This window comes from Pseudophryne corroboree, chromosome 2 (assembly GCF_028390025.1).
Source record: "Pseudophryne corroboree isolate aPseCor3 chromosome 2, aPseCor3.hap2, whole genome shotgun sequence".
NCBI classification, from domain to species: Eukaryota; Metazoa; Chordata; class Amphibia; order Anura; family Myobatrachidae; genus Pseudophryne; species Pseudophryne corroboree.
The window spans coordinates 670880109-670903964 of record NC_086445.1 but is presented as its reverse complement, the minus strand read 5'-3'; the positions used below and the strand labels follow the sequence as shown (position 1 = coordinate 670903964).

At 46.9% G+C, this 23856-nt stretch overlaps 1 protein-coding gene across 3 annotated transcripts in view; it reads right to left on the bottom strand.

Annotated features, from left to right (window-relative positions):
- Window positions 1–5250, bottom strand: part of TAF8 (TATA-box binding protein associated factor 8) — a 129115-nt gene extending 123865 nt beyond the window's left edge. Inside the window, exon 1 of one of the 3 annotated variants that reach the window (XM_063955087.1) lies at window positions 5107–5250. In XM_063955087.1, the coding sequence (XP_063811157.1) occupies window positions 5107–5154 (48 nt within the window). In that variant the 5' untranslated portion in view covers window positions 5155–5250. Of the gene's footprint in view, window positions 1–4870; window positions 4957–5106 lie in introns of those variants that run through there. The other 2 variants (XM_063955088.1, XM_063955089.1) reach the window with 2 other exon arrangements.
- Window positions 5251–23856: the final 18606 nt, after the last annotated feature.

The following is a 23856-nucleotide window of genomic DNA, read 5'->3' as shown; positions in this document are numbered from 1 at the left end:
GGCGAGACGCCATCATGTCCACCATTGGTCTTTCCCAACGGGTTACCAGCATGTGGAAGACTTCCGGATGAAGTCCCCACTCTCCCGGGTGAAGGTCGTGTCTGCTGAGGAAGTCTGCTTCCCAGTTGTCCACTCCCGGGATGAACACTGCTGACAGTGCTATCACATGATTCTCTGCCCAGCGAAGAATCCTTGCAGCTTCTGCCATTGCACTCCTGCTTCTTGTGCCGCCCTGTCTGTTTACATGGGCGACTGCCGTGATGTTGTCCGACTGGATCAACACCGGTTTTCCTTGAAGCAGAGGTTCTGCCTGGCTTAGAGCATTGTAGATTGCTCTTAGTTCCAGAATGTTTATGTGAAGAGACGTTTCCAGGCTCGTCCACACTCCCTGGAAGTTTCTTCCTTGTGTGACTGCTCCCCAGCCTCTCAGGCTGGCGTCCGTGGTCACCAGGATCCAATCCTGTATGCCGAATCTGCGGCCCTCCAATAGATGAGCACTCTGCAACCACCACAGAAGAGATACCCTTGTCCTTGGAGACAGGGTTATCCGCTGGTGCATCTGAAGATGCGACCCTGACCATTTGTCCAACAGATCCCTCTGGAAAATTCGTGCATGGAATCTGCCGAATGGAATTGCTTCGTAAGAAGCCACCATTTTTCCCAGGACTCTTGTGCATTGATGTACAGACACCTTTCCTGGTTTTAGGAGGTTCCTGACAAGCTCGGATAACTCCTTGGCTTTTTCCTCCGGGAGAAAAACCTTTTTCTGAACCGTGTCCAGAATCATCCCTAGGAACAGCAGACGAGTTGTCGGCATTAACTGGGATTTTGGAATATTCAGAATCCAGCCGTGCTGTTTTAGCACTTCTTGAGACAGTGCTAATCCCATCTCTAGCTGTTCTCTGGACCTTGCCCTTATTAGGAGATCGTCCAAGTATGGGATAATTAATACGCCTTTTCTTCGAAGAAGAATCATCATCTCGGCCATTACCTTTGTAAAGACCCGAGGTGCCGTGGACAATCCGAACGGCAGCGTCTGAAACTGATAGTGACAGTTTTGTACAACGAACCTGAGGTACCCCTGGTGTGAGGGGTAAATTGGAACGTGGAGGTACGCATCCTTGATGTCCAAGGACACCATAAAGTCCCCTTCTTCCAGGTTCGCTATCACTGCTCTGAGTGACTCCATTTTGAACTTGAACTTCTTTATGTACAGGTTCAAGGACTTCAGATTTAGAATAGGTCTTACCGAGCCGTCCGGCTTCGGTACCACAAATAGAGTGGAATAATACCCCTTTCCCTGTTGTAGAAGAGGTACCTTGACTATCACCTGCTGAGAGTACAGCTTGTGAATGGCTTCCAAAACCGTCTCCCTTTCGGAGGGGGACGTTGGTAAAGCAGACTTCAGGAAACGGCGAGGCGGATCTGTCTCTAGTTCCAACCTGTACCCCTGAGATATTATCTGCAGGATCCAGGGATCTACCTGCGAGTGAGCCCACTGCGCGCTGAAATTCTTGAGACGACCGCCCACCGCCCCCGAGTCCGCTTGAGAAGCCCCAGCGTCATGCTGAGGCTTTTGTAGAAGCGGGGGAGGGCTTCTGTTCCTGGGAAGGAGCTGCCTGTTGGTGTCTCTTCCCCCTTCCTCTGCCTCGTGGCAGATATGAATATCCCTTTGCTCTCTTGTTTTTAAAGGAACGAAAGGGCTGCGGTTGAAAAGTCGGTGTCTTTTTCTGTTGGGGAGTAGCTTGAGGTAAAAAGGTGGATTTCCCGGCTGTAGCCGTGGCCACCAAATCTGATAGACCGACTCCAAATAACTCCTCCCCTTTATACGGCAAAACTTCCATATGCCGTTTTGAGTCCGCATCGCCTGACCACTGTCGCGTCCATAAACTTCTTCTGGCCGAAATGGACATAGCACTTACCCGTGATGCCAGTGTGCAGATATCCCTCTGTGCATCACGCATATAAAGAAATGCATCCTTTATTTGCTCTAAAGACAGTAAAACATTGTCCCTATCCAGGGTATCAATATTTTCAATCAGGGACTCTGACCAAGCTACTCCAGCACTGCACATCCAGGCTGTCGCTATAGCTGGTCGTAGTATAACACCTGTATGTGTGTATATACTTTTTTGGATATTTTCCATCCTCCTATCTGCTGGATCTTTAAGTGCGGCCGTCTCAGGAGAGGGTAACGCCACTTGTTTAGATAAGCGTGTGAGCGCCTTGTCCACCCTAGGAGGTGTTTCCCAGCGCGCCCTAACCTCTGGCGGGAAAGGGTATAAAGCCAATAACTTCTTTGAAATTAGCATCTTTTTATCGGGGGCAACCCACGCTTCATCACATACATCATTTAGTTCTTCTGATTCAGGAAAAACTATAGGTAGTTTTTTCACACCCCACATAATACCCTGTTTAGTGGTACCTGTAGTATCAGCTAAATGTAACGCCTCCTTCATTGCCAAAATCATATAACGTGTGGCCCTACTGGAAAATACGGTTGATTCGTCACCGTCGCCACTGGAATCAGTGCCTGTGTCTGGGTCTGTGTCGACCGACTGAGGCAAAGGGCGTTTTACAGCCCCTGACGGTGTTTGAGGCGCCTGGACAGGCACTAACTGATTGTCCGGCCGTCTCATGTCGTCAAACGACTGCTTTAGCGTGTTGACACTATCCCGTAATTCCATAAATAAAGGCATCCATTCTGGTGTCGACCCCCTAGGAGGTGACATCCCCATATTTGGCAATTGCTCCGCCTCCACACCAATATCGTCCTCATACATGTCGACACACACGTACCGACACACAGCAGACACACAGGGAATGCTCTTAACGAAGACAGGACCCCACTAGCCCTTTGGGGAGACAGAGGGAGAGTTTGCCAGCACACACCAAAAGCGCTATATACGACAGGGATAGCCTTATAATAAGTGCTCCCTGTATAGCTGCTTTTATAATATAATTTTTGCCACTATTTTGCCCCCCCTCTCTTGTTTTACCCTGTTTCTGTAGTGCAGTGCAGGGGAGAGACCTGGGAGCTGTGTAAGGAAAATGGCGCTGTGTGCTGAGGAGATAGGCCCCGCCCCTTTTTCGGCGGGCTCGTCTCCCGCTCTTTAGTGTATTCTGGCAGGGGTTAAATATCTCCATATAGCCCCCGGAGGCTATATGTGAGGTATTTTTTAGCCAAATAGGTTTTCATTTGCCTCCCAGGGCGCTCCCCTCCCAGCACCCTCAGTGACTGCCGTGTGAAGTGTGCTGAGAGGAAAATGGCGCACAGCTGCAGTGCTGTGCGCTACCTTTAGAAGACTGAGGAGTCTTCTGCCGCCGATTCTGGACCTCTTCATGTTTCAGCATCTGCAAGGGGGCCGGCGGCGAGGCTCCGGTGACCATCCAGGCTGTACCTGTGATCGTCCCTCTGGAGCTGATGTCCAGTAGCCAAGAAGCCAATCCATCCTGCACGCAGGTGAGTTCACTTCTTCTCCCCTAAGTCCCTCGTTGCAGTGATCCTGTTGCCAGCAGGACTCACTGTAAAAAAAAAAAAACCTAAGCTAAACTTTCTCTAAGCAGCTCTTTAGGAGAGCCACCTAGATTGCACCCTTCTCGGCCGGGCACAAAAATCTAACTGAGGCTTGGAGGAGGGTCATAGGGGGAGGAGCCAGTGCACACCACCTGATCGGAAAGCTTTACTTTTTGTGCCCTGTCTCCTGCGGAGCCGCTATTCCCCATGGTCCTTTCAGGAACCCCAGCATCCACTAGGACGATAGAGAAATGGCAGGGGATTAAAATACATCCATATAGCCCAGGAGCTATATGTGATGTATTCTGTTTTGCCACCTAAGGTATTCTGTTATATTGCGTCTCAGGGCGCTCCCCCCCCAGCGCCCTGCACCCTCAGTGACCGGAGTGTGAAGTGTGCTGAGAGCAATGGCGCACAGCTGCGGTGCTGTGCGCTACCTTAGTCTGAAGACAGGATGTCTTCTGCCGCCGATTTCACCGGACCTCTTCGTCTCTTCTGGCTCTGTAAGGGGGACGGCGGCGCGGCTCCGGTGACCCATCCAGGCTGAACCTGTGATCGTCCCTCTGGAGCTAGTGTCCAGTAGCCTAAGAAACCCGATCCACTCTGCACTCAGGTGAGTCCGTTTCTTCTCCCCTTAGTCCCACGATGCAGTGAGCCTGTTGCCAGCAGGACTCACTGAAAATAAAAAAACCTAACTAAACTTTTATTCTAAGCAGCTCAGGAGAGCCACCTAGATTGCACCCTTCTCGGCCGGGCACAAAAATCTAACTGAGGCTTGGAGGAGGGTCATAGGGGGAGGAGCCAGTGCACACCACCTGATCCTTAAGCTTTTATTTTGTGCCCTGTCTCCTGCGGAGCCGCTATTCCCCATGGTCCTTACGGAGTCCCAGCATCCACTAGGACGTCAGAGAAAACATAACTGTCAAATGATTTAAGAAGGATTTTAAATTGCATTTTTTTTAAAGTTAATATAAAACTGATACCTGCAGCTTCCCCCTCATAGCAGTGAACGCACTGAGCCTTACACATGCACTTAATATTATTTTATTATATAAACAAAAGGTACAAGAGTCGGTGCAGGTCAAGCTTAAGCAACCAGTGTGCCACGCCTCTCCAACATCTCAGTGCGCTCTGCTAGCATGCTGGGGCTTGTAGTCTCAACAGCTGCAGAGTCACAAATGTCACACAGCTAGTTTGTGTTACAGGTAAAACCATAAATAAAAGGAGATTTTATATATATATATATATATATATATATATATATATATATATATATAGGTATACATTCTGCGTATATTATAGCGCAGGGATCAAGCGCTCCGCGAACACCCCCCACAGTGAGGCACAACTGACCTCACAGCTCGAGGCTCACATTAACCCTTTCTGCTAATCTGCCACACCCCGTCTCGGCCTATCAGCATCACACCAATGTCCACGTGACTGAATTCGCCCTATAACACCGCGTGTACGCTATAGACTATGGAAGTAGTCAGATATCGTGACATGGGTGCCGGAGCTATATGACTGTCCGAGTTACATTACCGCAGCCACACACCACGGCGGCTATTATCCCCGACATGAAGCGTTACCGTGCCAGAGCTTCCCGAGCCAGTCACCGCCACCGACGTCTCCGCCATCTTGGATGCCGCGCGTCACTCTTTGAGCAGCAATGTACGCCGGGAAATGTAGTCTTCACCGGCGCTCTGTGTCACTAGCAGGGGCGAGGAGCTCTGTCCGCGTCGCCGCCCAGAGTTGTGCGTAGGGGGCGCGGGGAGAAACGTCTTACCCACTTAGTGCAGATGTAGAGTACTGCTAGTAGTAGCTCTGTTTACAGAGACAGTTGGTTTCTGGGTGACTAGCTGTTCTATCCGTTCTTCGCATGGGAGGTTCTGATTGTAAGCCAGAACTTTCACGGTTGTAAATATGAATGTGTTAAAAATGTGGTTAATCTATAGAGATGTAAATTTGAGATGGCTTAATGCACACCTCCCAACATTGAAGAACTTGAAAGAGGGACATCTCGGCGCGCGTGCGCCCGAAAAGGGGCGTGGTTTATGGGATAGCGACGTGGCTTCGTGGGAGGGCCGCAATCGCGAGCCACGCCACCTTTTTCGCCAGTGAGGGGGCATAGCCAGCGCTCTATGAGCTGCTGGCATGCCCTCTCTCCCACTGTCTGCACTGAATAGACGTTATGCGCACAGCGTCTATTCACCGCTGCTCAGCTAAGCAAGAGACAGAGCCTCCCAACTGCCCCACCCCACCACGGGACACTGTGGCCCATGGGGGGGAAAGCGGGACAGTCCCAAAAAAACGGGACTGTCCTGCGAAAATCGGGACAGTTGGGAGGTATGCTTAATGTAAGTAAATATTAATCCATGGTTCTTGGCATTAACTGAAGAGCACCTGTAGCAGAAATGGTAAAAAGCGACAGGACCATTTTCGTAGTTTATTAAATTCTACCCACTGGACGTGCAATCCAATTTATGATCCGATTGTCCGTTTGGGCGTTATCGCTCACGCAACGCAAGCCATGCATCGATAGTGACGTAATTATGTCAACCCCCTTTTCATCCCGTTCGGGGAAGTTCAGTGGCAAATGCAGAATTTTTAGAGGGGGTTTCCAAATGCAGTCCACAATTTCCCACTCTGCAGAATATTTAAGCAAATGTGGGAGTCTAGGGAAGCAGTAGAAGAACCTAATAACGACCCTGAACATTAATGTAAACATTGGTGTTTACACACTAGATAGTGTACGGAATATGGTATTAATAATTCACTCTATAGATGGTCTATAGACGGTATCAAATATATTTCTCTTACGTCCTAGAGGATGCTGGGGTCCACATTAGTACCATGGGGTATAGATGGGTCCACCAGGAGCCATTGGCACTTTAAGAGTTTGAGAGTGTGGGCTGGCTCCTCCCTCTATGCCCCTCCTACCAGACTCAGTTTAGAAAATGTGCCTGGAGGAGCCGGTCACAGCTAGGGGAGCTCTACAGAGCTTCTTTATTAAAGGTTTTTTCTAATACATCCTAGAGGATGCTGGGGATGCTTCAAGAACCATGGGGTATAGACGGGATCCGCAGGAGACATAGGCACACTTTAAGACTTTGATTGGGTGTGAACTGGCTCCTCCCTCTATGCTCCTCCTCCAGACTCCAATTTAGATTCTGTGCCCAGTGAGACTGGTCACACACAGGGGAGCTCTACTGAGTTTCTCTGAAAAGACTTTATGTTAGGTTTATTATTTTCAGGGAGACCTGCTGGCAACAGGCTCCCTGCTTCGTGGGACTGAGGGGAGAGAAGCAGACCTACTTCTCTGAGTTCAAAGGCTCTGCTTCTTAGGCTACTGGACACCATTAGCTCCAGAGGGTCCGATCACTTGGTACGCCTAGCTGCTCGCTCCCGGAGCCACGCCGTCACCCCCTTGCAGAGCCAGAAGAAAGAAGCCGGGTGAGTAAAAGAAGAAAAGAAGACTTCAGTGACGGCAGAAGGCTTCAGTGTTGAGGTACCGCGCAGCGGTCGCGCTGCACGCCATGCTCCCATACACACAGCGGCATTGGCAGGGCGCAGGAGGGGCGCCCTGGGCAGCATGAACACTGAGGTTTTTACACTGGCAAATAAGTATACTTAAAGTGCCTAGGCACTAAATATAGACCCCCGCCAGTATAAACGTGGATTTGAGCGGGACTGAAGCGCGCCGGTGAGGGGGCGTGGCTTAGCCCTCACAGCTCTATCCAGTGCTATTTTCTCCTCACAGAGACGCTGGTCCTTCCTAAACTGCTGTATAGATCAGAGTGGAAAACGAGGGGGGGCACAGTGGTTTGGTGTAATATAAATTTAAATAAAAACACTATATCATGGGCGCTGGGGGAAATGAGCTGGTAAACTCCTTCTGTGTTTCCATGACAGAACGTACTGGGGTCTATCCCTTATAGCCAGTGTAATGTCGGTGGGTGTTTGGTACACGTGTGTCGGCATATTTGAGGCTGAGGGCTCTGCCACAAAGGGAATGACTATGTCGGTGCTGTCGACTCCTAATGGTACTTGGTACATGTAAATATGTCAACATGTCAGTAGAGGTATATTTTTCCCAGGAGAAAACTATATGGGAGACACAGACGTGGGGGGTGTCCCTGTCTGCACCAACAATATCTGACTGGGTGGATATGGACATGATAATGTGATATCAGATAGAACTATACCTATATGAAATATGTATGTATAGCATGATTATATAGGTCTGTGGCACGATCACAGACGTGATAATATTTATGGAGGGAGTCATATACATAAAATAGATTTCTCTCAGACCCCTCAGGGTCGCAAAAATGTTATTTGGCCCAGTTACTACTGATAATGTCGATATTATCTTAGACCGAAAAGCTATACCTCTAGATACACTATTACCGTGGAGCCGCTATGGCCGCTAGACTGAATACACGTGCTACGCACTTTGTACGCTATTTGCGTACAGAGTCCCGCACGTGGTACGTACTTGGCGTATACACGCCGTGCTGAGTGTACAGAATACACACAGCGTGCGCACACACAATGGATAACCTTTAAACCTTGTTAATGATACAATGTAATGATATGATTACACTTTAAACCCTTAACAGCAAAGTACTGCAACGATGTTATACCTTAAACCTTAAGTAGCGCTGACGGTATAAAGTAACCGCAGTGCGTACACCTTATCAATACTTATACACCTTATACAGATAAATACACTTTACAGCCCTTGCAGGAAAGTGAAGACACAACACTGATTTGTAGTTGCAACCACAGGGTTCTAAGGCCACAGTGGATTAATTCCAAAAGGTAAAGCAGTACAAATCATACACTACAGGCTAACAAGATAAATCTAAACAGAATAATGGCTACAAAGAATGTACATACGTGAGAATGTTAGCAAGCGCAACCCGGCCGGTCCTCCGCTAGTCAGATAGAAAGCGTTCAGAGTCTTCTGACCGGCCAGGCAACAATGGGCTTTTTATACACAACATGCATACACAATACAATGGTCACTGTAATCTCATTGTCCATTGGACACAGGGATGTGTCTTTACATTACAGAAGAGGTCATAGGTGGATTTGAATAGATGGGCGATGTCTTTCCCCAACTGCTCTTGTGGGTGGTATCCTCTGGATTCCCGCCGCATACATAATATACAGTAAATACAGTCAATGTTCATATTCTACTTTTGCACATAACTATACGCAGGAACATGCGATCTTTCTCTCACTAACACCGGAATGTTACCCTCAAAATACCCTACGGCTGGATACTAGACATCACCTTCCAACCTTTATCTGACCCTTCCTATCATGCAAAGGCGAATCTCTTAGTCCAGGAACTGTTTAAACTATTAATACTCACTGACGTGGTGCAAGGGAACTATGGGTACAAAATGCACTATTTGGGTTAAATATGTAATGTTCTAATAACCCTCTATGCGCTCACAAACTATACCGTAAATGCGCATACCACGCGCTGAGGCGCATGACCGTGGAAAGCTACTTTACGCAAATTGCGGATATGTGCACGCACGGCAGACTGAGTGCACGAGCAGCGGGCATGTGCATGGGGTTAGTACAAGGCATATGTATTACAATATTTTTCGACTTTGACAGTCCACCCTTTGGCAGTCAACAACAACTGCCACTATCTAAACATTAAACAGAAAAATATACAATACAATATCTACAGATGGTTGGATAAAAATATACAATACATTATCCATAAAATAATTGGATGGTAGGAGGAGAGGTGTAGGCGGGAAATGTATGACCTAGTGGGATAGTAAAAGCATGTATGTATGAAATCCATGTCTGAGGGGCATGTATCATCGTGCCGTATATGTTCTAGATAAGCTTCGAGGTATTGCGAAGTATACATTAAATCCTTCACATCCCGTATTAAGGGTCTGTAAGTGGGCCAACAAACACTACCGAGCTCTTTTCGGCTTCTCGTTCCAACAAATGGGGTGCACATTTAGTTGATGATACATGGAGGGGGAACACATGTGAATGCTAATATGTGGATATCACCTGTCGACTATGTGTGTCACTACCTGAAGGTTGTAGAGATGAAGATAAGAAACATATCAAAAATACAATCACATAACATTTGTGCAATCGTTCTTTGGTGTTGATCGAAGTCTTGTCCGGATGGGTGTATTTTTGCTGAGAGTGTTCATCAAAGTCTTTTCTGGATGGGTGTATTTTTGCTGAGAGTGTTCATCAAAGTCTTTTCTGGATGGGTGTATTTTTGCTGAGAGAAAAACAGAGGAAAAACGGGTGAAAGAAACGGACCGTGGAATCACGTTTTATCACAACATTGTCTCTATTGATGGGTCATAAATTAAATCAGTTGCTGTAACAATGCCCCCGCTCCTCAAACTCATCACTTTGGTACCGCGCTTGCGCCGCGTTAAAATTCGAACACACCTAAATATCAAACCAATCATTATGACAACTCCCAGGATACAAAGGAGAAACTTTCCTACACTCACGATAACATTTCGAGCCCATTCTCCTAAACCTGAGAACCAATTGCGTGGGTTCAACCATGAGACCTAGCCGGTCAGTTCATTACTCACAGCAGTAAGGGTAAGGTCGTGTCTCCTCCGGAACTCCCACTTCAATTGCAAGATATCGTCCATTTTTTGATCTATGACCTCGGTTGGGTCATCAGTGCTGTTTGTGATGTACGTGCAGCACTTCACACCATACTGAGTTGCTAAGGTGACACAGTACCCGCCTGTCACCGCTGTGATATAATTTAGAACCATCCTGTGCTGGATCAGTTCCGTTTTGTAAGCTTGCAACTCCCTCCCTGTATACCTGAAGGTGTCATCATACATCTCGGTGATATTATCTATCATGTTCGCTAGCGCATGAATATACCTATAATTTATAATTCCTCTGGCGGTACGGGTGATATCTAACGCGAGTAGGAATTGAATCCCGGTGGATTCGTGGATCAAATCGGAGGCTGCGTGCTCTGTCCTATCTATAAGGTGTCTCTTAACGATGTGTTCATAGTGAGTATGAGTGTAAGGAGCTTGAGCATTGCGGTGAACGTCTTTCATCTTATCATGGGTTATGGTCATTACTTCTGGCAACACTCTTCCAATGTAACACAATCCCTCTGAGTTTGGGGCAAGCCACTTATAAGCCGTCCTCCCACATATGAAATAAGCATCATCGGGGAGAACATATGGGACAGAATATGACATTACCATATTGCAAACTTTCCAAGTGAAAAATCCTATCCTTATCTCTCTCATCTGTTCAGTACACGTATCAGGCTGTATGATATGCGCACAGTACCCTGGTGATACTTCTCCAACCCGCATGGCCTTACTTCCTAGAGTATACCTGTACTGAAAATACCTTCCACCGTCGGCTATTTGGCGTATAAGTTCTGAGTCTACGGGTATTCTGTCGGCTCTGTGTTAAAATGCCATGGTTTGGTTATTCCATGTCACTTCCCAATTTCCCGGCTTTCGGGAATTGGAAATGTTGAAACATACTAAGGATCTATCCACGTGATATTGGTGGAGCTTCAAACTAGGGGGCCTAGAAATATTAAATTTCTTGTCCACCGGTCTCCCACCCCGTAATTCAAGTACATCATCTATTGTTAAAGGATACGGTACTAGTCCTGACTTGCTCTGACCTTGAGGTACTTGTGAGCACACCCAGCATTCTGTTTGGTTTAAAACCTTACCCACTAGTGAGTGATAATCACTCAATGTATGACGGTCCATGTTGATATTAAGGCTGGACTGACTACTCTGGATGCACCCGTCCTCAACTATGTTTTCACAGTTTCTACAAATACAATTTTCCTCAGCCAATAACCCTTCACAGTGCCTCCTAGTTTCTTGACTACCAGATCGTTTTCTGATACTCGCCTTTGCTCGGTGGATGTGTTGCTCTTGGAATTCTATCAATCCGTCCTTGTCATCAGAACCCATTCCAGATCCTTTCTCGACCTCTCTGGTACTCTCACCGAAACAGACTGCTCTGGTCAACAATAGGGTCAACAGGAAAACCCGGAACGCAGTCTCTTGGGGTAAGTCCATCTTGTTAAGGGGGAGAGAAAGGAAACAAGGAGGGGGAGGAAAGGAGGGTAATGGGAGATGGAGAAAATAATAAAAAGGGAAAAAGAAAGCTGGTGCGACAACCGCCTCTGGTCTTGTTATTCTCCTTGCTCAGGTGCCGCCTCAATCTTCCCGGAACAGACACTCCAGTGATACGATGTTCTCTACAGTCTGCTCTTTGTCACGGGCTTTCTCTGGGTCAGCGACCTTTCTGTAGGGAACATAAATCCTGCATTACAATGTGTTTAACTGTTGTGTGAAGTAAACCATCCAGGGAAAATGAAAGAGAGAGAGAGAGAATAATAAAAAGAAAATTTGTCAGATTGGCGTTCACCATCAGGCTGTCACACCATCATGTCTATCGGTATCTCTGCACAGTCTCCCTTCACCAGTATTTCCACTCTCCACCCTCTGTGCATGGCCAGGCACAGTGATGCTGGTCAGATAAACTGGGTTTGGGCAGACCTCTGAAAAGACCGAGTAGACATGTGACGTTTGAGCTGTAATTCTGTTGGTGAACGTCAGAGATGAAGAGGAAACTTTGAAGATGAATCACAGAGTTTAGTAACAAAGAAGATTTTACAAAGTTTGACATCTGGATCCCTAAAAAAAAATTCTATGTGTGTTATATCTCTACTGGGACTATCCCAGCCCTCAATCCAGTGTCTTGTCCATTCTAAGTTCATAGGGACAGGGGTGTATCTTCCTATTGGCCAGGATGGCACTCGCCAGGGGCGCCAGCCAAGGGGGGGCGCCGTCCAGAGGTTCCACCCGCGGACAGTATGTAGATTCACTTTTAGAGGCAGCAGCTATACCCCCACCCCCGTGTAAATCCTCACCAGCAGGGATGCCCAGTAATGTTCACAGTATGCAGCAGCGGCTGCTGGGGGGTGTAGTTTATGTAGAGTTTCTTGCCTGTATTGTGGTGCGGTGCTGGACCCCGGCGCCAATGCTGCTGCATTCTTTGATCATTAATGGGCTTCCCTGCTGTTGAGGAACTACACGGGGGGGTGGGGGGATAGCTGTCGCCTCTAAAAGTGAATCTACCTAAAAGTGCTGCCTTTAATAGTAAAATCAACATGGGGCATATGTGTCTCTGGCACTGTGGGAGCATATGTGTATCTGACACTGTGGGGGCATACGTGTATCTGGCACTGTGGGGGCATTTGAGTGTCCGGCACTGTGGGTACATACGAGTGCGTGGCACTGTGGGGGCATACGAGTGTGTGGCACTGTAGGGGTATATGAGTATCTGGCACTGTAGGGGCATATGAGTGTATGGCTCGGTGGGGGCATATGTGTATCTGGCACTGTGGGAGCATATGTGTAACTGGCACTATACTGGGGGACAATTATGTGCATCTGACACTATACTGGGGACATTATGTGTAAGGAGAACTACTGTGGGTATTGTGTGTAAGGCTGCTAATTATGTGTGTGCGCATGTGTAGGGGGTGTGATTATATATTTATAGTTTGATATCATTATATAAAATTGTGAGGCCATGCCCACTTAACCAGGAGCGTGCACGCCTTCCCATATATATATATATATATATATATATATATATATATGGGCACTACTGTGTGGCATAATGTGTATAAGGGGTACTACTGTGTAGCATAACGTGAATAATGTACATTACTGTGCTGTGTCATGTGAGTAAGGCACACTACTGTGGTGTAATTTGAATTGGGGTACTATTGAGTGGCCACAACACTTTTTTGGCACTTCCCTATTTCAAATATGGGGGGGAAGGGGCACCAGTCCTTTACTTTGCCAGGGGCGCTCGGACCCCTAAATACACCCCTGCATAGGGAACCCGGTATCTTTGAGATAATTTCCTTTACCTGTGATGGACATGCTTCTAAAAACAGTGAAATGCAATATTAGTCTTCGTGGGAATTTTAACATATTTTGTGCTTCCTGGGCGGGAGCACTCTATATGTATACCATCTCTAACAAAACTCCTGTTAGATTACTTAGAGGTCACTTCTGCTAGAGAGAGAGAAGCAGAAGTTTAGAATCCTCCTACTAATCTCCGTAAATTCTGTCAAAAGGGTAAAGTTGCATTTATTCTGTTCTTCCCATTAACCGAATCTGTGTTTTTCTATACTGTATCGTGATTCCTTACTATATGTCCCTTGATCCCGTCTATGTGTTTAATAACGTGGCTTATTTATTCTGTCTAGGGGTCTATATTGGCTATGTGCTCTACTACTCCTACAATTTCTAGCAAAATGTCCTTCATTTTTACAAATGTAACATATTCTCGGTCTTTTGTTACTACTAGGGTTTTGGGGTTTGGGCTGATGAGACTTTGGTGTAAGAGCCTGCATACTTTCAATCCACAACCTCTCCTCTCGCAGTTTTCTACGCCTAGCAATATTCCTATGGTGTTCAGTTGCGCACTCTCTAAGGCAAGCTACTGTGACCCCTTTCCAATTAGGCAAAGATGTTTGTACTCTGTTCCTCACTGTTTTATCGAGTCCGTCCATCAGCGCAGAGATAACCACCTCTCTGTAATTTTCATCATTCCCTGCATCCGATACCCCTATGTATCTATCCATTATGTGTAGGGCCCGATGGAAATATTCAGATGCCATTTCGTTTTCCCTCTGCTTTATGGAGAAAATTTTCCTCCATTTAGCAGTTGTGGGGAAATACAACTCTAGTTGTCTGTTAATTTGTTCCATATTTTCCTGATTGTTTCTGTCAGTCATAGGACTGTCCATCTCTAATCTACAATCAGTGATGAATTTTTGGGTGTCAATATTAGGGGGTAGGCATGCTTTCAAAAATGTCCGCCAATGTTGGTTTGTTGGTTCATACACATTACCCAGATCTCTGATAAATTTCTGACATCTGGCTAAATGCTTCTAAGGGTCGGGGAATCCTGAAATGATTGATCGCAGCTCATCTCTGGGCCACGGGCAATACATTGCATTATTCCTGGTGAGGACTACTTCCTGTCTATCGGTTACTATTCCCAAGACAGGGTGTAATCCTACCATTCCGTTCCTAATCTGTTTACTGTGTGGTGGTGTTGTTTCTGTGCAATGAACTGTCTCATACTTACCGGTAGCTGTGACCTCACCCGTTCTTTCATTAGGGAATATTATTACTGCACTACCTGGTTGGACAGGTCCCACCTGAGTTTCCTGCAACATGACTGCTTGGAGGAGAGCTGCGATTTGGCTGACTCCTTCATCTTCCTGTGACCTAAAACCTTGGAGAGACTTCAAAACAGGATACATTTTGCAAAAGTTAGGGTTAATACATTGCTCTTTCATATTACTATCATTTACGGATGTATCATTGACTGTAGCCTTCTGTTCCCCTTCGACCTGTGTCGACAATGGTGTGTTTGTGTCCTCATTCCCGCTAGGTTTGGAACCGATTGCATATGTTAATTTATCTTGCATATCGCCCTCTTGCTGCCATAAATTTAAACAGTTTGTGTGTCTGACCCTTTTCTTTTGGGACTTTATCAGACATATCCTAAGCCTTAAATTCTGCAACACCTCTGGATTAAAACTGCCTACCTTAGGGAATGGTTCCCTATCTTCCGCAGTCATACGTTCCCATTCATTGCATAAAACCTCTGCGTGTGATCCATATTTCTCACACATTATGTACCTCGCCGACCCCTTGGGCCGCGGAATATCAACCTGAACCCTGGTTGATCGTCCCTTACTTGAGCAACTGGCCCCCATCTTTTGCAGGTATTGCCTTCTCAGCTAATTCCTACAAAAAAAACCAAAATACTCAAAATAAGGCAACGGTGCTTTCACCCACTCACGCCACCGTTTGTCCAATACTACCATACACTGTTGATAGCGCAGGCAATGTACCCAACCTCGGGCCCCAGTGTAACCTCTATTTACTGAAAGTATATGGGAGTGACTTACCCTTCCCAGTAAATATTGGTCGTTGGAGATTTCCTGAGTGACCAGCGAAACTCCCTTAAAACAAAAAAAATTGTTACACAAATCATATTGCGTGTGCTACACCTAGCGCTTATGATCCCGCGATTTTATGCAAAAGTCGTAAAAGGGTATCACGTTGAGCTAAATTTCGCACCCACGAACGCGCGGTCCAATCGCCCAGCGTATAGGTAACTGTTACTTATCCGCCGTGCGACCAATGGAATCGTTTTTCAGGCTGCGAAACCTCAGCCGGAGCGTATCTGAACGGGCCTATATGGGTTCTACGCCAACCACCTGGGCTGCGCTCTCTAAACAAAAACCTCGCTGACCTTTTAGGCCGCGGTATTTAGAGCTTCGCTTGACTTTGTCAGCGGTTTTCTGACTTCGCTGACCTCTTGGTCTGCTGTTCTCTACTTGGCTCCTTTGTACCTTAATCAATGTTAACGTGAGCAAGCCACTCTCACGCCACCAAGTGTCCACTCACCTGGTGTGGTCTACTACGGGATCCAGAATTCCCTGGGTCCACAAAACCTTTATTGCTTGCACACTCACGCTCGTTCACTCATATACACTTTGGTTTTTCTGTACAGAGAATTAACTTTCATTCAGATAAAACAGCCTTAGTACCAGAGGTGATAGAGTAAAAAAGGTATTTAAACTAAATATTGGACACTGATCAATTTGTGCTATTATCGCGTGGCTACCGTCTCGCGCCTAAACTAAAACAATGCTATTGTGTAATTTGTACTTAGCGGTCGTACCCTTTACGCATGTTGCGTAAACACGCCACATGCGTAGGCCTTTACGTAGCGTACGCAGTCCCGTACTTTGTCCGAGACACGTGTACAAAGGCCGTACATCCGCAGTACTACAAATCCCACACTTCTATAAATGTAAGCGATATTAACTATAATCGCTCACTTAACACTGCACACAGTTTCTTCTGTATAAACCTTTACAACTAGGCCAGGCTGCATGTGCGTCTTACACTTATTTCTTAAATATTAACTCTATATTTAAACTAAATAGCAACAAATTTTTTCAGTACAGGTCAAAATGAATCTAATAATCCTCAATAATTCAAATGGTATGATTCAGATTGAATAGGTATCTTGCAGAACATACACTGATATAAATATACACATAATTATAATATTATATATATGTACCATTCACTGGTCTCCTGAGACTCATTTACCCATTAAGTGCTTCTAATTTGCATATGAATGCTATGTGCTATTGGTTGCCTGTAAAGGTGGGTTTTTTTCACTGTTAGGAAAAAGCAGTTACACAGGTTCATTTGCATTTCAATGGCTATCTTATAGCAAGCAGAGTTAACTGAATCTTAGAGAGAAAAAAAACCCTTTTTTATATCTGTGTGTACTTCTTACATCAAGTATTCATCTTACTATTAACTTTCATTAAGCCCCATCTGAAACTATTTGTAATTGACTATGGCATGGGTTAAATAAATGCATTGGTAACTCATAAATGGTGATTTCTTTTTGAACAAGGACGGCTGATTATTCCGGGCAGTGAAAATCAGCCATCCCTGAGATCGACTTGAAAATCTTTCTTAGGTCGACCATAAGGTTTCCTGATCAGATCCTCAAAAATTGGCATTCAGTACCTGTTCATACACATTAGAACGTATTAACGTCACTAGGGACCTTGCTGTTCCTGACAAAAAATATGTATATGCAGATATGTGTGTGTGTGTGTGTGTGTGTGTGTATATATATATATTTCTCTGACGTCCTAAGTGGATGCTGGGACTCTGTAAGGACCATGGGGAATAGCGGCTCTGCAGGAGACTGGGCACAACTAAAAGAAAGCTTTTGGTCTAACTGGTGTGCACTGGCTCCTCCCTCTATGACTCTCCTCCAGACCTCAGTTAGAATCTTGTGCCCAGCTGAGCTGGATGCACACTAGGGGCTCTCCTGAGCTCCTAGAAAAGAAAGTATATTTTAGCAAAAATATGTTGCGTGGTGTGAGGCCAGGAAGGCCCCAACGGAGGAATTTCAGCTGGGCCGTTTTCTGCACTTCCTACAGTCAGGGGTGACTATGGGCCTAAAATTGGGTTCCATTAAGGTCCAGATTTCGGCTCTATCGATTTTCTTCCAGAGAGAACTGGCTTCACTACCTGAAGTTCAGACTTTTGTTAAGGGAGTGCTGCATATTCAGCCCCCTTTTGTGCCTCCAGTGGCACCTTGGGATCTCAACGTGGTGTTGGATTTCCTAAAGTCACATTGGTTTGAGCCACTTAAAACCGTGGAATTGAAATATCTCACGTGGAAAGTGGTCATGTTGGCCTTGGCTTCGGCCAGGCGTGTATCAGAATTGGCGGCTTTGTCATGTAAAAGCCCTTATCTGATTTTCCATATGGATAGGGCAGAGTTGAGGACTCGTCCCCAGTTTCTCCCTAAGGTGGTATCAGCCTTTCATTTGAACCAACCTATCGTGGTGCCTGCGGCTACTAAAGACTTGGAGGCTTCCAAGTTGTTGGACGCAGTCAGGGCCCTGAAAATTTATGTTTCCAGGACAGCTGGAGTCAGAAAGACTGACTCGCTATTTATCCTGCATGCGCCCAACAAGTTGGGTGCACCTGCTTCAAAGCAGACTATTGCTCGCTGGATCTGTAGTACGATTCAGCTTGCACATTCTGCGGCTGGACTGCCGCATCCTAAATCAGTGAAAGCCCATTCCACGAGGAAGGTGGGCTCTTCTTGGGCGGCTGCCCGAGGGGTCTCGGCTCTACAACTTTGCAGAGCAGCTACTTGGTCGGGGTCAAACACATTTGCAAAATTCTACAAGTTTGACACCCTGGCTGAGGAGGACCTAGAGTTTGCCCATTCGGTGCTGCAGTCATCCGCACTCTCCCGCCCATTTGGGAGCTTTGGTATAATCCCCATGGTCCTTACGGAGTCCCAGCATCCACTTAGGACGTCAGAGAAAATAAGATTTTACTCACCGGTAAATCTATTTCTCGTAGTCCGTAGTGGATGCTGGGCGCCCATCCCAAGTGCGGATTGTCTGCAATACTTGTATATAGTTATTGTTTAACTAAAGGGTTATTGTTGAGCCATCTGTTGAGAGGCTCAGTTATTGTTCATACTGTTAACTGGGTATTGTATCACAAGTTATACGGTGTGATTGGTGTGGCTGGTATGAGTCTTACCCGGGATTCAAAATCCTTCCTTATTGTGTCAGCTCTTCCGGGCACAGTATCCTAACTGAGGTCTGGAGGAGGGTCATAGAGGGAGGAGCCAGTGCACACCAGTTAGACCAAAAGCTTTCTTTTAGTTGTGCCCAGTCTCCTGCGGAGCCGCTATTCCCCATGGTCCTTACGGAGTCCCAGCATCCACTACGGACTACGAGAAATAGATTTTCTGGTGAGTAAAATCTTATTATATATGTGTGTGTATAGGTGCATTGGAAGGTATATATGTGTATGTTATGCACACCAGTGCCAGCAGGAATGTACTGGTGTCTGAACGGTGAGGGATGCAAAACAAATGAACTCACAGACAGACTGGGGAATATGACATTATATACACAGAAGGTGATAGGGTAACAAAATAAACACAAAGTGAACAGAGAAGCCCAAAGGCTAAGAAACTGGGTGTCTCCTTAGTATTAGGAATGCTCAGATGGAAAGAAGCGAGATGTAGTTATTTAATACGTAGAGAACCCGAAATGCTGTTGCTAAGGGCAACAGCAAAACCCTAAAGGGTTACCAACAGGTGTGGCAGTAAACTCCTTGGTCAGAGATGGAATAATAGACACAAGGAGAGTCTCCACAATCCTAGTCCTCACTTGCAGTGCACTGGTTCAGTTTACTGCCACTAAACTGACACCTGAACACCTTGCACAGTGAGAAAGGATTTTGGCAGGCAAGTCTGAGAATACAGCCGCAAACCTGCTAGGTTCACAGAGTAGCAAAAGAACCCCAGCAGGTTAAACGACTGACTCCAGTCTTACTGCTAGGTCTGGATTGGCAGAGTGTAATACCAAATCCCAAGGCCTATTTGCAGTAAGCAACAAACAAATACAAAGTTTACACAGTACTAGCTAGCTTTCAGGAACTGACTAACCAACAAAGATTCAGCAGCATCTGCCTAACCTGAGAAGAGGGTTTATATAGCAGGTGCTGTCCATGCCCCACTGAGACCTCACAGACTGTGAGCACAAAAACCAGCACCGGATCCCCTGCCGTGCACAGAGCCTGTAACCACTGCACAGCAAAAGACCCGAACCGGAGTATCAGCTACGCTCAGGTTACTCCGCTAGCACTTGTCTCCCGGTTGCCATGACGACGTGGCAGCACAGAGCAGGAGACCCTAACAGTACCCCCCCTCTGACGAGGGGTCAAAGAACCCCTACCACCGGGTTTATCGGGGAACTGCGAGAAGAAAGAGCGTAACAATCTGGGGGCATGAAGATCACAACTGCGCACCCACGACCGCTCCTCCGGGCCATACCCCTTCCAGTGCACCAAAAATGACAGCCGACCCCGAACCATCTTGGAGTCAAGAATCCTTTCAACAACAAACTCCCTCTGGCCACGTATCAGAAGAGGGGAAGGTCTTCCACTGGAAGAAGGATTACTAATCGCCCGTTTTAAAGGGGAACAATGAAATGTTTTATTGATACCCAAAGAACGGGGTAGATCTAACTGAAATGCCACCGGATTGATAACCCTAGTGATCTTATAAGGACCGATGAACCGGGGGCCTAACTTATGAGATGGCTGTCTCAACTTCAAATTCTTGGTAGACAACCAGACGAAGTCTCCTAATTTGAAGCTGCAGGGTCTTTTCCGCTTATCAAAAACCCTTTTGGTCACTAATGACACAGACACAAGGGCTTTCTTCACTTTCCTCCAAATACCTCTAAGGACCGAAACCACAGAGGAATCACCAGGCGTGGAGTCCAGGGGGTCAAAAGAATTGGCCTTAGGATGATGCCCATACACACAAAGGAAGGGAGAGATCCCTGTAGCAGAGTGAGCCGCGTTGTTATAGGCAAACTCCGCCATGGACAGATGAGCCACCCAGTCAGTCTGACACTTGGAGACATAACACCTGAGGAACTGCTCCAAGGACTGGTTCACCCTTTCAGTCTGCCCATTAGACTGCGGATGGTAGCCTGACGACAAGCTGACAGAAATCTGGAGATCGGAACAAAATGCCCTCCAGAATTTGGCCACAAACTGGGATCCGCGGTCAGAGACCACATCAAGTGGCAACCCGTGGAGGCGCACAACATGCAGCATAAATAATTCAGACAGGCATCTGGCCGATGGCAGCCCAACCAATGGAACGAAGTGCGCCATCTTCGAAAACCTGTCAACGACAACCCAGGTGGCTGTCATACCCGAGGATTTGGGCAAGTCCACCACAAAATCCATTGAAATGTGGGTCCATGGCTTAGATGGAATAGAGAGTGGATGTAATGGGCCAACAGGAACCCCTCTAGGAGTCTTATTTCGGGCACAGATGTCACATGCCCGAACCCACTGATCCACATCCCTAGCCACCGAGGGCCACCACACCGCCCTAGATAGCAACTCCCGAGTTCTGGCAATACCCGGGTGACCTGCCGACTTCTTGGCATGGAATTCCAGGAACACTCGCTGTCTTAACCTAGGAGGCACAAATAAAAGACCTACCGGAAGGTCTGGAGGAGCCTGCTCCTGTGCTCTAAGGACTAATGACGAGAGGTCCTGGGTAATGCCCACTTTAATACATGATGGGGACACAATGGGCAATGGCTCCTCGGTGGTCTCCTGGATTGGAGCAAAACTCTGCGAGAGCGCATCAGCCTTGATGTTTTTTGACCCAGGGCGATATGTTATCAAAAAATTAAAGCGAGCAAAAAACAAAGCCCATCGTGCCTGCCTGGCATTGAGGCGCTTCGCTGACTCTAAATATGCCAAATTCTTATGGTCGGTGAGAATTGAGACCACAAACTTAGCCCCCTCAAGCCAGTGTCTCCACTCCTCGAATGCATCCTTAATAGCCAACAATTCCCGGTTACCCACGTCATAATTCATCTCGGCAGGCGAAAATTTACGGGAAAAGTAAGCACAGGGATGAAGGCGATTATCAGACACCCCCATCTGAGAGAGCACTGCCCCAATACCCATCTCAGAGGCATCCACCTCCACCACAAAAGGACGCTCTGGATCTGGGTGTCGCAGCACCTTGGCCGAGACAAATGCCCTTTTGAGACGGGCAAAAGCCGCTTTGGCCTCACAAGACCAGTGAGCAACATCCGCCCCTTTCTTAGTGAGTGCCACCAAGGGCGCCACTATAGACGAAAATCCAGCGATAAATCGTCTATAAAAATTTGCAAAGCCCAGAAAACGCTGAAGCGCCTTCAAACTAGTGGGCTGCACCCAATCCAGGACTGCCTGTACCTTGGAACCCTCCATTTGGAAACCTTCTGGGGAGATAATATATCCTAGAAATGCGATTTGCTGAACTTCAAATTCGCACTTCTCCAGCTTCGCCCCAAGCCGGTGATCTCTGAGTTTCTGGAGGACTAAGCGTACATGCTTCCGATGTTCCTCCAGGAAATGGGAGAAGATTAGGATGTCATCTAAGTATACAACTAAGAATCTATCCAAATATTCCCTGAGCACATCGTTCATGAAGTCCTGGAAGACTGCCGGGGCATTACAGAGCCCAAAAGGCATCACCAAATATTCATAATGACCTGAGTGGGTATTAAAGGCAGTCTTCCATTCATCCCCCTCTCTTATTCGGATTAGATTGTACGCACCGCGTAGGTCAATCTTAGAAAAAATGGTGGCAGTACGAAGCTGGTCAAACAAGACCGAAATGAGAGGCATTGGGTATGAGTTTTTAATCGTGATACTGTTCAATTCCCTGAAGTCGATGCAGGGTCGCAACGAACCGTCCTTTTTACCCACGAAGAAGAACCCCGACCCAACTGAAGACTGTGAAGTTCTGATAAATCCCTTAGCCAAGTTCTCCTGAATGTACTCTGCCATAGCCTGAGTCTCAGGACGTGACAGGGAGTACAACCTGCTCTTGGGAAGCTTAGCATTCGGCAACAAATCAATGGCACAGTCATAGGGGCGATGGGGAGGTAGTACCTCTGCAACTCTTTTGGAGAACACGTCCGCAAAATCTGCATAACATCCTGGCAATCCTGGCAAACTTAGCTGCGAAAGCCTGACTGGAAGGCTCAAGCAACTCCTGAAACAATCAGTACCCCAACTAAGAATCTCCCCAGAGACCCGGTCAAATTGAGGATTGTGGGCCCTTAACCAGGGTAACCCCAACACCAATGGGGCAAAAGGACAGACAGTCACATAAAAGGACAATTTTTCAGAGTGTGTGGCTCCAATAAACAAAGAAATCTGGCTAGTGCAAGAGGTAATTTTACCCTGGGATAATGGTTCCCCGTTTAACCCACAAATCTCAATTTCCGATGCCAAGGGTACTAAGGGAACAGAGTGTTTCAGGGCGAATTGGCGGTCCATAAAAACCCCGTCGGCCCCACTGTCCACAAAGGCCTCAGTCTTGACAGTTTGACCGAGGATCTTCAAAGTCACCGGAATGATAAAAGTCTTCTTGGGAAATTCCGACTTCTGACCTGACAGGATATTTCCCATCACCCTCAGGCCCTGAAGTTTTCCGGCTTTTCTGGGCATGATACTACCACATGACCTTTATTCCCACAGTACAAACATAACCCCTGCTATCTCCTCCGCGTCTTCTCACGCGAGGAGAGGCGGGTAGCCCCAATCTGCATAGGCTCCTCGGAAATTCCTCAGAGTCTGAGGTTCCCTTGGGAAAGAAGGAAACCTCTGTCTCCCTTTCAAGCCTGCACTCTCTCAGCCGTCTATCCACCCGAATGGATAACTGCATGAGCTGATCCAAGCTATCAGGCAAGGAATATTGTACCAGTTGGTCTTTTAACTGGTTAGAAAGACCTCTTCGGTACTGGTGTCTCAGGGCTGGGTCATTCCACTGGGTATCATGGGCCAACCTCCGAAACTCCGTACAATAAACCTCAACTGGCCTTCGCCCTTGCTTAAGGATCGAAATCTGAGCCTCGGCTTAGGCCGTCTTGTCAGGGTCATCATACAACATGCCCAGTGCCGTAAAAAAAGCATCAACACTTTTAAGCGACGGACAGTCAGGCTGCAACCCATATGCCCAGACCTGTGGGTCTCCTTGTAGCAAGGAAATCACTATGCCCACCCGCTGAATCTCCGACCCAGAAGACTGAGGCCTAAGCTGGAAATATAGCTTGCAGCTCT